This window comes from Lytechinus pictus, chromosome 15, assembly GCF_037042905.1.
Source record: "Lytechinus pictus isolate F3 Inbred chromosome 15, Lp3.0, whole genome shotgun sequence".
In the NCBI taxonomy this organism is placed as follows: domain Eukaryota; kingdom Metazoa; phylum Echinodermata; class Echinoidea; order Temnopleuroida; family Toxopneustidae; genus Lytechinus; species Lytechinus pictus.
The window spans coordinates 9,575,758-9,589,426 of NC_087259.1; the positions used below are offsets into that span (position 1 = coordinate 9,575,758).

Genomic DNA, 13,669 nt, shown 5'->3' on the forward strand with positions numbered 1-13,669 from the left:
TCTGTGTCTTCTCATGCCGTTTGATTGCCTGATAGCATAGTTTGTCGTTGAAATTTGAATTTATTATTGATAACTAGGTTTATGAAATAGGACCCACTTATCAATTTAGGCTCGTAGCAGAACGCCTAATCAGGATCCTGTTTCCCCAAACTTGTCATAGTAAAAGAAAGGATTGTTAAAAGCTACTGAACTTAGGGTATCTGATTGGCTGATTGCTAGTTTATTATTGAAATTGAAATTAGTATTTAAAATTGATGAACAGTTTTATGAAATGGGAACTGGGTAATCAATTTCGGTTTGTGTGTATTGGGAATGGATCCGTGACATTTGCTCTGGCGACATTTGCTCTGCTATAAAATCCACACGTCATGACTAACTTCAACCCTGGATTTTACACTATTCCTTACCCTAAACCTAGCCCTGAACCTGACAAAATACCCTATTGCTACCCAACCTTAACATCTTGGACGAAATAAAGCCTGGAGCAATTGTCACAGAAGCAAATGTTGTGTCACCATTGAGGGTAACTGTTCCATGTGACATCAGCGTTCTCTCTCTCTATCCTTACAGAGTGCAGTTGCAATTTAGAAGGCTCCCTTCCCCAGACGGTTTGTTCCACCTATGGAGGGTCTTGCTTGTGTAAGCCAGGGGTCGGAGGTCAAAACTGCGATAGGTGCCTGCCGGGTTTCTTCAACTTTACCTCCAGCGGTTGTCAAGGTAACCAGTACTAGCATTTTTAAAATAAAATATAAAGATGTCATTCACTGTGGTCAGTCAATTTTAATAGCTGGTACTATCTTAAACAAATGTGCAAACATGTTTTTGTATAAAATTTGATGCATTTATCACTGTTATTACAACTGATAATATTCATACCAAAATGTTCTTTGTACGAGTGAGCTTAACAAAAATGTGAGAGATGTGCAACACTTTTACTTTTGAATTATCAGATGATAGTTGTTCAAATGACAGAATTTTTTCTAACATTATTCTTGTCTGACCAACAATCCGATGTTTTATCATGAAACAAATTGCAGTGACAGCCTACTGTTATATAGCAATTTTCATGCATCTGCTGTTATTCTTTGGAGAGCAAATGTTGCTAAGTCCACAACACATTTGTTAAATCCTTTATAGCTTGCAACTGCGATCAAGACGGATCAATCACCCAGGCTTGTGATTTCGTCACCGGTCAATGCCCCTGCAAATCGGGTGTGGCCTTTGAGGGCCAGAACAGCCACCTTGGCCTTGCCAGCAACCGACGATGCAGTGCCTGCCAGGAGAACTTCTTTGGGTTCGGTAACCCTGATGGCTGTGAAGCCTGCGGATGCCATCCTCTAGGATCTGTGGATCTGCAGTGCAGTGAGGACGGGGTTTGTCGATGTCTGGAGACGGTCGGAGGGGAGAAGTGTGATAGCTGCCTGCAAAGCTTCTACAATCTGACCTCGGAAGGTTGCAGGTATGATGATATTCCAATCATTTTCGATAATTTTGGGAGGAAAATATTAGAAACTTTCATCATTATAGGCTCTTCTTTCAATGATTCTCTTACATTTCTGAACTGTTTTCACTCCACCTTTTATGGGAAATACTGTTCGTTTCCTGTTTTGCATTGGAGAAATTTGAAAGAACTTCATTTCTCTTGCTAATGTGCTCCATTGCAGTTTTTATAGTGGGTTGTGTTGACTTCATATAGAAAGGTTAATAGTTATAACAGGGAATGTAATTGCACGGATAATGTATAGAGACAAGCAAGAATCCAACGACAACGGGTAATAATACATCTGTTAAGCACTGAGAAATGTAGTGTGATAAGTGTCATATAAAAGCATTTTATTCTATTATTTTGAAGTAGGTGAAAATACTCAGATCCCAGATGTCAGGGTTTTAGGCCCTAACTACTTCCCATTTCAGGTTTTTAGGCTTTATGTTAATATGCTCTTTAGGCCCAGTGAGAATGATTGACTAGCATTCAAATCAACTCCTTTCCCTCTATTTTCCCATTTAGCGCCTGTGATTGTAACATGGCAGGCTCCCTCACCTCTGAATGCAACTCCATCACCGGGGTCTGCTCGTGCAAGACTAATGTAGAGGGGTCAAAGTGTGATGGGTGTCGCCCAGGGTTCTTCAACCTTGGTGATGCAAACCCAGATGGATGCCAGCCATGCTTCTGCTACGGTCATGGAGCAAGCTGCAACGCAGCACCTAACTATGTCCTGGACTTTGTGAGATCTGACTTTACACAGGGAAGGTAGGCACTGTGTTAAAAGTTCCATTTGAAATACATGTTAGATGAGCTCTTTACCTAAGATAACATTGAACTACAATGACATTGATAACATTGATAGCATAACACTAATATTATTAATAACATTGAGAACATTGGACTACATTGTATATACTGTAGGTTCTATAGTGTTTATAGATTCTATAGAAAATGTGTTATGAACTAAACTTGAATTGTTCATGGATGTACAATGTATATGATAAGATGAACTGTTAATTTATGAGTAGTAATTTTCATTTTTGCAAAGTGCAGAATAATTAGTAATTGGTATGGAAGTTTGACCATCTGTACTGACCGAACAGAAACGTTAATAGCGCTAACAATGCGCGAACAGAGGCCCTGTCACAACCGTTAATATTGTAGCGATGCCTTATATTATACTTACACATTGAAATAAATATTCTGACTTCACAATCCAAAAGATGTTACTGGGCTTTCTGTTAGCGCTCTGTTAGGTTAACAACGTTTCTGTGCGGCTGGCACAGGGTATTAGACTAAATGGGAATTAGACTAAGTGTAGTGTAGATGAAACAACACTTAGGACCAAATTTATAGTAGGCCGAAAGGGTTTCGCCCATGTGGTATAAGACTATTTGAGAACTAGACCAATTGCTTGTACATGTAGACCAAGTGAAAAATAAATGAAAAGAATATACCTGGGTCCCATTGCATAAAAGTTACTATTATTGTATCTTTGCCATCCAATGGTAACTACCATGGTAACGATGATCAACAGCCAATCAGAATCATGGATTCCATGCACGTTACTATTGGATGGTTAAAGTCGCCATAATAGTAACTCTTATGCAATGGGACCCTGGGGGCTGTTTCATATAGCTGTTTGTGCATTACGAATGACTTTACTCTTGACGGGCGACTCTTTCTTGTGCTGAAAGATATGTTTTTGTGTAGATATCTTTGCACCTAAGGTGTTCTAGCTGTACTTAAAGTCATGTGGAAAGTCGTGCGGAACTTTGCAAACAGTTTTATGAAATACGACCCTGATAATATTCCTTGCAGTACCAATGGATGGCGACTGTCAGACCCTTCATCCTTAAACATCAATCCTACAAACATCCGGGTATCTCACCCGCCCTCCTTGTCCAGTGGGGCGTCCGTTTATCTGATCGCCCCCGAGGAATACCTGGGATTCAAGCTCAGTTCCTACGGCGGGTCCTTTCGCTTCACCTCCAAGATAGAAGTCGGAAGCGCAGACCAGTCTTCCAGCAGGTACCTGGTGTTGACGGGCGGACCGCAGAACACCAGCATCTTCTATTCCGCGGAGGAGTTTGTCCCGACGGACCAGCCGACAGAATTTACGGCGAGGTTTTATGAGGGGATGTGGAGAACTACAGAGACAGGGAGTGAGGTCACTGTGCTTCAGTTTCAAGGTGATTTCAGCATTTATTTGACATTTTGCCAACATACTTACCTTCCTGTAGCTTACATGTACAACTGTTCCTTCTCTTTAAAGAGGTTGGATGTCATGGTTTTCCATCTTTCTCTGTCCAATGCAATCTCACAGCATCCATATATCTTTCTACCCATCATCACGATATTTTCAAGCCAGCTTTTCTGTTTTCTACCTCTTTTTCTCCTGCCTTCAATTTTTCCTTCCATGATTTATAAGATGCATGAGTTTCAGGACATCATCATTTGTTTTCCTCTCATTCCATGATATTTGGCTCATTAAAAAAAAATACAATTTCAAACAATAGATTTAGATGCCTTATATCCTATTTTGAACAATAAATTTTGTAGGATATATGTGGACAACACTTCAGAAATCAGACTTCATCTTCTCATTGTCCGCCATATAAAACCCTTTTTTTTGTCAATGTAGTGGCTCATTCCAGATACTTTTTAAACTTTTTTTTATCATTTCTCTGTGGCATCCCTGATACTGAGATTTTAGAAGTATTTTCTTGTTTGTATCTTCATACCCCATAAGGGAATTTTCAGAGTTTATAAATCCTACTAAACCTTACAAATTTTGAAGTTGGTTTATCGCTTGAAATTTTTAGGCATTTACATTTTGATTTGCATCTCATCTTCCTAAATCAATGCAGAAATACTGGCTGATGTTACTAGTATTCAAGTTCGGGCATCGTTTGGTCCAGGGACGGTTAGTACATTCTTTGACATTTCCATGGAAACGGCATCATCGGTCTCAAGTTCTGACGATGCGAACAATGAGTTTGTGACCACTGTAGAACAGTGTGTCTGTGACACTTCTTCAAATACCATGGGTAGGTACTCATTCAATATAATTTCATAATATATACTGGATTTTTTTTCTTAAGGTACCATTAGTTTTATCATGACATTAATGTTTTATGCTACATGTATTGTGACATTGTTATACCTCTGTAAATCCATGCATTTCAGCTTTTTAGCTGCAGTATATGTATGATGGTTTTACTTGAAATAAATAACCATGATATGAAATGAATAAAATGACAGGTGTTTCAACAAAAACAAAACAAAAACAGTTCAGTTTGTTTTAGTGGGATGCAGAAGTACAAACACCCTAAAACAATGTTTTCCATGCACATGTATATAGGCACCTGCACTACAAGATCAACACCTATATGAATTAACAGTATATGAGAAAAAAATCCATACATACACACACAACCTGTGCATTTATCTTCAGCATCTTGAAGCAGCACACTGGAAGAAGAAGGAGTGAAGCGGAAATGTAAATATTCAAAGTTGTGAATTGAATGCTGATGTGCACGTGGTATTTGATGTGTAAACTCATTGATGACTACCCAGCAGCTTGTGCCTAGTTTAATAGCATGATCTGTGATCTGACTGATACAAGGGTGTGTTATCTATCGCTTGCAACTGAGAACAAGCAACCTTAACTCACTCAGAAGTCTTTGATCCTCCCCCTCCCCTGTACTAGTACTAGTCTGAAGATGGAAGAAAACTTTAATGTTCCTTCAGAGAAGTGTTAAAATGGCCATTCTTGCTTCGTTTCAGGTCTATCCTGCAGCAGCTGTTCAAGTGGTACGAAGCGCCTGACTCCGTTTGGGCCCAAAACGGACATCTGCGTGCCTTGCTTCTGCAACGGCCGTTCCTCGGCGTGCGACCCTGATTCGGGCGTCTGCATGGGCTGCCGTTCGGGAACGGTTGGGGATCTCTGTGAAAGCTGTGCAGATAATGTCCAGGAACCGAACTGCGACCAGTGCATCCCGGACTATTACGGATATGGAACTGATCTCTTCGGTGGGGCCTGCTCAGGTAATGGATATTACTGATCAACAGTTTCGTAGAAAAGCAAAATGATTATTCAAATTTGTATGCAATTGTGAGGGGGGATATATCCTTTGCTCATACATGCCCAATTTGTGGATGATGATGATTATTATTATTTTTACATTATTATTATTATTATCATTATCATTATCATTATCATCATCATCATCATCATCATCATCATCATCATTATCATTATTATTATTATTATTATTATTGCCATCTATTTCTATTATATCAATAAATTTCTTGGTTAAAATTCTAGAGATCAAAAATATTTTCAATTGCAACAAAAGAAAAGATGATAAAACAAGAAAGATTTTAGGTCTGCAGTGTCATTCATGTCACACTAAATCAAGACTTACATGTTTTATTTTCATATTATAATGTTTTTCTACTGTAGCTTGCAGGTGTAACACCACAGGAACGGGAGGGGCCACTCAGTGTGACAACGAGAGCGGCCAATGCCCCTGTGTCGGCAACTTTGGTGAACAACGTTGTGATGGATGTGCCTACAACTACTACAACTATGACTCTGGTTGCTTGAGTAAGTGTTTTGATTTAAATGCAGTTGCTTTAAAACTCTGGACACACAAATGTACATTTCTGTATGTGAAGGACTAGTGGAAGATTTTCTAGATGCAATTGAGCAAATACTTTTATCTATCTGAAAAGTTATGTAAAATTATACACATATAATGAGCAAACACTTTTTTTCAAATTCACTAGGACATTAAAAAGGAGAGTTTTAATTAGACCTTGTGGAACACATCCATAGTCTTCAATCAAAAAGTTTTGCCTCAAGTAGACACAAATTCTGAGGTAAATCTAGGTCAAACCACATTCTGTTTTAAAGGCCACTGATGAGTATTAAAATAATAGTAAATGCGTTTATTCGAAATATTATTAAAGAGGATTTGCGTCACTCATGACCTGCCGAGATCTGCCGCTGCTCTTCTGCGGGAGAAACGTATCAAATCCTTAATGATATTCACAAGAGAAAAAACAAAAATCTTTCATTCTCATTTTCAGAATGTGATGTGTGTTATGACGGTATCGAGACCACTCATCTCAGATTGCTGGCATTGCAGCGGAACCTGTCTCAGTTTGTATCAGACCTTGAGGAGAGAGACAACTCCTCCATACCGGAACCCTTCTATCAGCGACTTCAGGAGACCAACGATCTTCTGGCTGATCTCGTGGATGCTGTAAGTAAAAATGGAAATATATTACTATGTATTTTTTGTGTAATGGATAGTCATTTACACATAAAACATATCATTCCTTACAAACAGAATTATGATATAATGTAGTTCTTCAGAAGAATTTTGTGATGACAGTGAGAGAAAGGGTCAAAAGATGATTTATTTTATCATAGTTTCCTTTAAAAGCATCAGATAGTCAAATTGCTGACCTGTCATTTTCTACCTTTCTCACATAAAAAAAGTATCCCCTCAGAGAATGTAGATTAGACAATCACAATACAGATGAAAAGAAACTTAATTGTTGATTTGTCATTTCCTCCTTTTCTGACATAAAAAGAACAAAGAATGTAACAATATTTCACTTTAATGTGAGATATTGGAATGATTTGTGGACTGAATTGTTTCAAAGTGTTGTATTTTCTAATTACAATAATGAAATTTTGTTGTTAATTATACCCCTTTTTTCTGTCACTATAGACAAGCTCAACTATACAGGAAGGTTCCAATCTACAAAGCACCATCGCTGCACTCAACAGTGTCATGGAAGCTTTGATATCAACACTAGATGGCAGTGTTCAGAATGACATCATGTTTGCCCAAGGAAATGCCACCGCTGCTGAGGAGAATGCTCAACTTGCCTTAGAAGCCATTGGCGTGGTGAATGTCGATTTAACCGTTGCTTATGAAACCCTTACAAGTGGTAAGTCCATATTGAAGTAGTAATTTATGAATTCATTGAATTACGAGAAAAGAGAAGCTTATTGGCCATTGTCTAGCCTACTGAACACTAACTAATGAAACACATAGTCATTGATATGTCTCCATTACAAATTTATCTATTGAACAATTTGCCAGGACTTGAAGTGTACTTATCTCACCTTGCATTGTGAAATTCTAGTGGTATGTCCACTTTTTGGTGATTTGTTTATCCATTTATCGGTCTATAGGGACTGTCCCATAACTAAAATAATTGTGGCATATGAACCTACCTATATAAGTGAAATCATTGCTTTGCTTTGTATAATTTTGTTCTCACGTGTTGGTTATATTTTGTATGCAGGTGATTTCCAAGCTGCCCAGACCATTCTTGAAGGGCTGAGAGATGACCTGATGAGACAGGCCGTCTCATTGGAGGAGGTTAGGCAACAGACAGCCAATCAGACGGCTGCATTGGAACAGGATGTGGCGCGTATCAGGGAATTGACCCAAGAGACGATTCAAGCAGCAGATATGCTGCTAGAGGTATGGAATTGTTGGTTGTAATTTTGTTTACAGTCAGGTACATAGGTTTGGCTTCTTGGCTAATCTGTCTATGTTGTCACCTTCAAAAAGTAGAGTCAGAAATATAACATTGTTTCGCCTTGTGAAAGGTTGATTTGATCAGGTTTACCTATATCTCTGATTTTAATTGATCGGTAAGACTCCCTCTTTATTTTCTGTCACTGCAGACTGCCCAAACAGCTCAGGTTATTCATGACAATACGACCTCAAGGACAGCCACAGAGGTCACCCATGCCAACAGCGTTGCAACCCTTGCCGAAGAAACCCTCGAAGACGCTGAAGAGTTGCTTGGAAGAGCTCAAGATCTTGACGACTCTGCCAAGCAGACGGTGGTCGATGTGGAAGCGGCACGCACGTCTGTGGATGATGACAGGATCGATCTTCTGATGACGGATGCCACTGTGAAGACAGGTCAAGCAGTGTCTCTGACAGTTCAGGTTGGTTGAACATGTCTTCAGGAAATTTCTTGCAGGGTTAGGTTTCGCTGTGTGGAAAAAGACACAACATTATCTTCAAACTTGGCTCATGTAGCAGTGACTTTATCTGGTTAAGTATCAGAGTCACATGGTCAAATGTCACAAGTCAGTATGTGAACATTTTAGATTTTTTTTCAAATTGATCTTCCCCCAAGGAGGTTTATTGAGTAATAAGCATGCAGTGTTGTTATTAAACATACATATATGTATAGTACATACATTGCTATGTAGTCCAATGACTGGTCACAAAATTCTACATTGTAGTAATTGCATGTTAGATGTTGGTATGTAATATATTTCTTATCCACCAATGATGGAGGCATGCATTTTTGTTATACCCATCAAAATTTTTGTTTGTCTTAATTACCACTATCGTAAAGGAATTAAAATTCCTATCACTTTTTTTAATAATGAAAAAATAAGAATACATTTTGCAGGGATGCCACTTTTCCGTATTTATACGGAATTCCGGCTTTTTTCCTGCTATCTGTCTTATTTCCATATTTCCGACTTTTCCTGTTTTCTGTGTATTAAAAAAACCTGAAAGTCTTCATTTTTTCCCCCCTATTTCTTCCGATTGTGATGCATGTCGATCGACCGAGTGAGAGATATTTCCCCGAGATATTTGCTTTTATACAGTACATAAATTATAAACGCACGCACTGCCTACTACGTTCATTGAGTTATGCTTTTATCAAGGCTTTGTGATTAGAATTATCGATATCCTGGCCAATCAATGCGAGCGACAAATTCCAAACGCACGCTCATAGACAAGCACAAAGTAGCGGCACGAATCACGGTATAATAGCGACTGGTAAATACGTCTGTACAGATGATGACGTCATCCAAGATGGCAACTTACGATGACCAACGAAGGAATCGAGGATGACTAAGTTTTGATCATCATTTGAAAGGAATTAGCGGTAACTGCGGTCTAAGGTACGATGTTTCTGAATTTTATATATTTTCTCGTAAGTTTGGATGTAATTATCTTTTTAAAATGTGACATTTTATGTACCAAAAACGATCAGAAAATCGGGTTTCCGCCAAATGTTAGATCTAACGTTACTGCTGCATGCTGATACGGAACCCAGGGAGCTCCGGCCCGGAAAGCGGGCCGGAGCTCCTTGGGTTTAGCTGATACGTAGTCTTTATGTACGGGCCAACAACTCTTCAGTCTAACTATTGGTGAGTGGAGCCAACGCGGTTCAGCTGAACAACCAAAATACAGAGACTGAAGCTTTTGGTCTAGCGTTCTATGAGAAAAACACAACTAACTACCGTCAGTTTTTCAAACCTAATTGACTTCAAAGTCATCGATCACAAGAAGGTAAGAAACCACTTGGTCCTCCCCCCTCCCCTAAATTTGAGGTGGGGGCGGACCCCCCCCCCCCTCCTAATTTTTTTTTTTTTTTTTTTTTGCTTGTCCAATTTTTTACCTGTGACATGTGTCCATCCCAAAATTAAAGGTGGACCCCCCAAAAAAAAAAATTTCTTGGACACTATCCCGGCCCGCGATAAGTTTCAGTATTTTTGGAGGACACCTAGTGGCATCCCTGATTTTGTTAGAAAACAATTAATTTAATAATGTAGAATAGAGTAGGCACTGGAATATCTGGAAAAAAAAGGTTAATTACATGTAAATATTCTTCCAATTTCCAGTGACTATCTAAATAACTTCAATTATGTTTATTCCCGTAAAATGTTCATCAGTATCAACCCATGGTTCAAGTATAAAGATTGATGTCTTAAGATAGTTTACCATGTGTTTCAATTATGATAGGCCGATTCCAAGTTATCTGATGCCCAGAGCACCATCACCACCATCGAGGAGGCCCGCATCACTACGGAGAACACTCAGATAGAAGTAGACGCCACGGTTGCTGAAGTCATGGACAGGTATGACAGAGCTGCAGAAGCTAACCGTGACTCTTCTGACTCTGTTAGGCTCTCTCAAGATACTTTCAATGCTGCTGAAGAAATGCTTGTCATCTCTTTGAATTTTGATGCCCAGGCAAATGGTGAATAGAGTGTTTTTTATTTCCATGCAGATGATTACTTATGTTTTCAGTTTGGTATATTTTACTTTAAATGGGTTTCATGTATTTTCTTTTTTAAAAGTTTAGATTTGTTGTCAAATGCTTCAGTCGTTTGTACAACCTATTTTGATTGCTCTTTTATTATGTAATATTTGTTGTATGTGTTTGCTTTCAACCAGCCATCTAACCCCCCCCCCAAAAAAAAAAGTAAGACAGAAAAACAACAAGAACAAAGAAACAAAACAAAAAAGCAACACAAAATAACAAACTAGCAAAAAAATCTTTAAAGAGATATTACATTCTCATGAGCAGTTAACACATTAACAGACCGAAGAAGATAATTTGATTCCTACATGTAGGTGAAGAGTTTAAAATTACATTGCCACAGATGCAGAATTGATACCATAATAAGTATCTATTTGAAATCTCAAATTGATTTAAGTGAGGTACATAATGTAAATGAAAGAGCAATTAAACATAGTTTGTAATATGAAATAATGGTTCTTTATTCCTTTACCTACATTTTACCCCAAAAATAACAAGTGACTCTTTCTTTTATTTGATATTGATGTTTCATCTTTGTTGCCTATTTGATATAGTTGCACAGTCTGAGGCTTTCACTGCAGTAGAGCAGATTCCGGAGATAAATCGGATTGCTAATGAGAACTTGGCAGAGTCGGGGCAGTTGAGGGCTCAGGTCAGTGGGGTAGGAAGTACAGCAAGTGAAGGGTCAAGGGTCGCCGCGGAAGCATTCACTGTTGTGAACAATGAAGGACAGGTAAGGACATATGGTGTATTTTAGTAATAGAAGTGGATGGATGGATGGGTGGGTGAGTGAGTGAGTGAATGAATGAATAAATGAGTTGAATGGATGGAAGAAGAGGGTGGATTGGTGGATGGATGGATGGGTGAGTCAGTGAGTGAATGAATGAATAAATGAGTTGATGAAGGAGAGGGTGGATGGATGGATGAATGGATGGATGGGTGGATGGATGGGTGGGTGAGTCAATGAGTGAATGAATGAATAAATGAGTTGATGAAGGAGAGGGTGGATGGATGGATGAATGGATGGAAGGAGAGGGTGGATGGATGGATGGATGGATGGATGGATGGATGGGTGAGTCAGTGAGTGAATGAATGAATAAATGAGTTGATGAATGGATGGAAAGGAGAGGGTGGATGGATGGATGGGTGGATGGATGAATGGGTGGATAGATGGATGGATGGGTTTGTGAGTCAGTGAGTGAATGAATGAATAAATGAGTTGATGAATGGATGGAAGGAGAGGGTGGATGGATGGATGGGTGGATGGATGAATGGGTGGATAGATGGATGGATGGGTTTGTGAGTCAGTGAGTGAATGAATGAATAAATGAGTTGATGAATGGATGGACAGAGAGAGTGAGGGTGGATGGGTGGATGGATGGGTGATTCAGTGAGTGAATGAATGAATAAATGAGTTGATGAATGGATGGAAGGAGAGGGTGGATGGATGGATGGGTGGGTGGGTGAGTCAGTGAGTGAATAAATGAGTTGATGAATGGATGGAAGGAGATGGTGGATGGATGGGTGGGTGAGTCAGTGAGTGAATGAATGAATAAAGGAGTTGATGAATGGATGGAAGGAGATGGTGGATGGATGGGTGGGTGAGTCAGTGAGTGAATGAATGAATAAAGAAATGAGTTTATGAATGGATGGAAGGAGAGGGTGGATGGATGGGTGGATGAGTCAGTGAGTGAATGAATGAATAAAGGAGTTGATGAAGGAGAGGGAGTGAGAGTGGATAGATGGATGGATGGGTGGATGGATAGATGGATGGATAGATGGATGGATGTGTGGATAGATGGATGGATAGATAGATAGATGGATGGATGGATGGATGGATGGGTGGATGGATGGATAGATGGATGGATGGATGGATGGATGTATGGATGGATGGATGGATGGATGGATGGATGGATGGATGGATGGATGGATGGATTGTGTGGATGGATTGTGTGGATGGATTGTGTGGATGGATTGTGTGGATGGATTGTGTGGATGGATTGTGTGGATGGATTGTGTGGATGGATTGTGTGGATGGATTGTGTGGATGGATTGTGTGGATGGATTGTGTGGATGGATGGATGGATGGATGGATGGATTGTGTGGATGGATTGTGTGGATGGATTGTGTGGATGGATTGTGTGGATGGATTGTGTGGATGCATGGATGGATGGATTGTGTGGATGGATTGTGTGGATGGATTGTGTGGATGGATTGTGTGGATGGATTGTGTGGATGCATGGATGGATGGATTGTGTGGATGGATTGTGTGGATGGATTGTGTGGATGGATTGTGTGGATGGATTGTGTGGATGGATGGATGGATGGATGGATTGTGTGGATGGATTGTGTGGATGGATGGATTGATTGTGTGGATGGATGGATGGATTGTGTGGATGCATGGATGGATTGTGTGGATGCATGGAATGAGTGGATGATATCCAGATCGAGGTATTTACTTCTCAAAAGAGAATTTATGAGGCACCTCCGTTGCTCTGGGAGTGCCCGAACTAAGAGCAAAAGAAGAATTTTCTGCTTCAAACATCTGTGGATATCAGGGACAAGGGCTAACTACGAGCTGGTCTATTGACTTGCTTATCTCTCTCCTTTTTCACTGATGCCAAATTATTTAATTCTCCTACCATGGCAAATTCAGATTTTATTTGCCATCTCCTCTCCATATCATTCCTTACAGACTGTCCTGCCAATCAATGAGAGAGCGGAACAGCTCTACACGGAGGCAGCGAACCAGCTGACAGACACGGACCAGATTACAGAGTCCTTGAACCAGCTATACCAGGACCAGATCGAGCCTTCACTCCAAGCATGTGATGCATTCCAACCTGACATTGATGGTCTAGAGGCATCGTATGATCAAGTTTCAGGTATTTGTCTTGTCTGTAATGCAGTGGCGTGTCTCGAAAAAAAGGGCACCCAGGGCTCGTAGTGAAATTGCCCCCCTTGCAACTTAATACCCCTTTCATAAACCTATCCTCCAATTAGCCGCCTAATAGTAATGCGGATAATTCAATAAAAATTGCGTTCACAAACTCCGAAAATTATCCGCATTAT

At 39.8% G+C, this 13,669-nt stretch overlaps 1 protein-coding gene across 3 annotated transcripts in view; it reads left to right on the forward strand.

The window, feature by feature from the left end:
- The window catches only part of LOC129277720 (laminin subunit gamma-2-like), a 33,750-nt gene that overhangs the window by 15,627 nt on the left and 4,454 nt on the right, over positions 1 to 13,669 (forward strand). For all 3 annotated transcript variants that reach the window (XR_010295960.1, XM_064110708.1, XM_064110709.1), the window contains exons 12-25: positions 571 to 717; positions 1,138 to 1,459; positions 2,009 to 2,251; positions 3,308 to 3,678; positions 4,357 to 4,536; positions 5,276 to 5,536; positions 5,955 to 6,098; positions 6,584 to 6,759; positions 7,234 to 7,456; positions 7,817 to 7,998; positions 8,205 to 8,474; positions 10,297 to 10,534; positions 11,152 to 11,330; positions 13,293 to 13,482. Coding sequence is in view for 2 of the 3 variants with exons in the window: in XM_064110708.1 (XP_063966778.1) it covers positions 571 to 717; positions 1,138 to 1,459; positions 2,009 to 2,251; positions 3,308 to 3,678; positions 4,357 to 4,536; positions 5,276 to 5,536; positions 5,955 to 6,098; positions 6,584 to 6,759; positions 7,234 to 7,456; positions 7,817 to 7,998; positions 8,205 to 8,474; positions 10,297 to 10,534; positions 11,152 to 11,330; positions 13,293 to 13,482 (3,126 nt within the window). In the remaining variant the exon portion in view is untranslated. The remainder of the gene's footprint in view (positions 1 to 570; positions 718 to 1,137; positions 1,460 to 2,008; positions 2,252 to 3,307; positions 3,679 to 4,356; positions 4,537 to 5,275; positions 5,537 to 5,954; positions 6,099 to 6,583; positions 6,760 to 7,233; positions 7,457 to 7,816; positions 7,999 to 8,204; positions 8,475 to 10,296; positions 10,535 to 11,151; positions 11,331 to 13,292; positions 13,483 to 13,669) is intronic.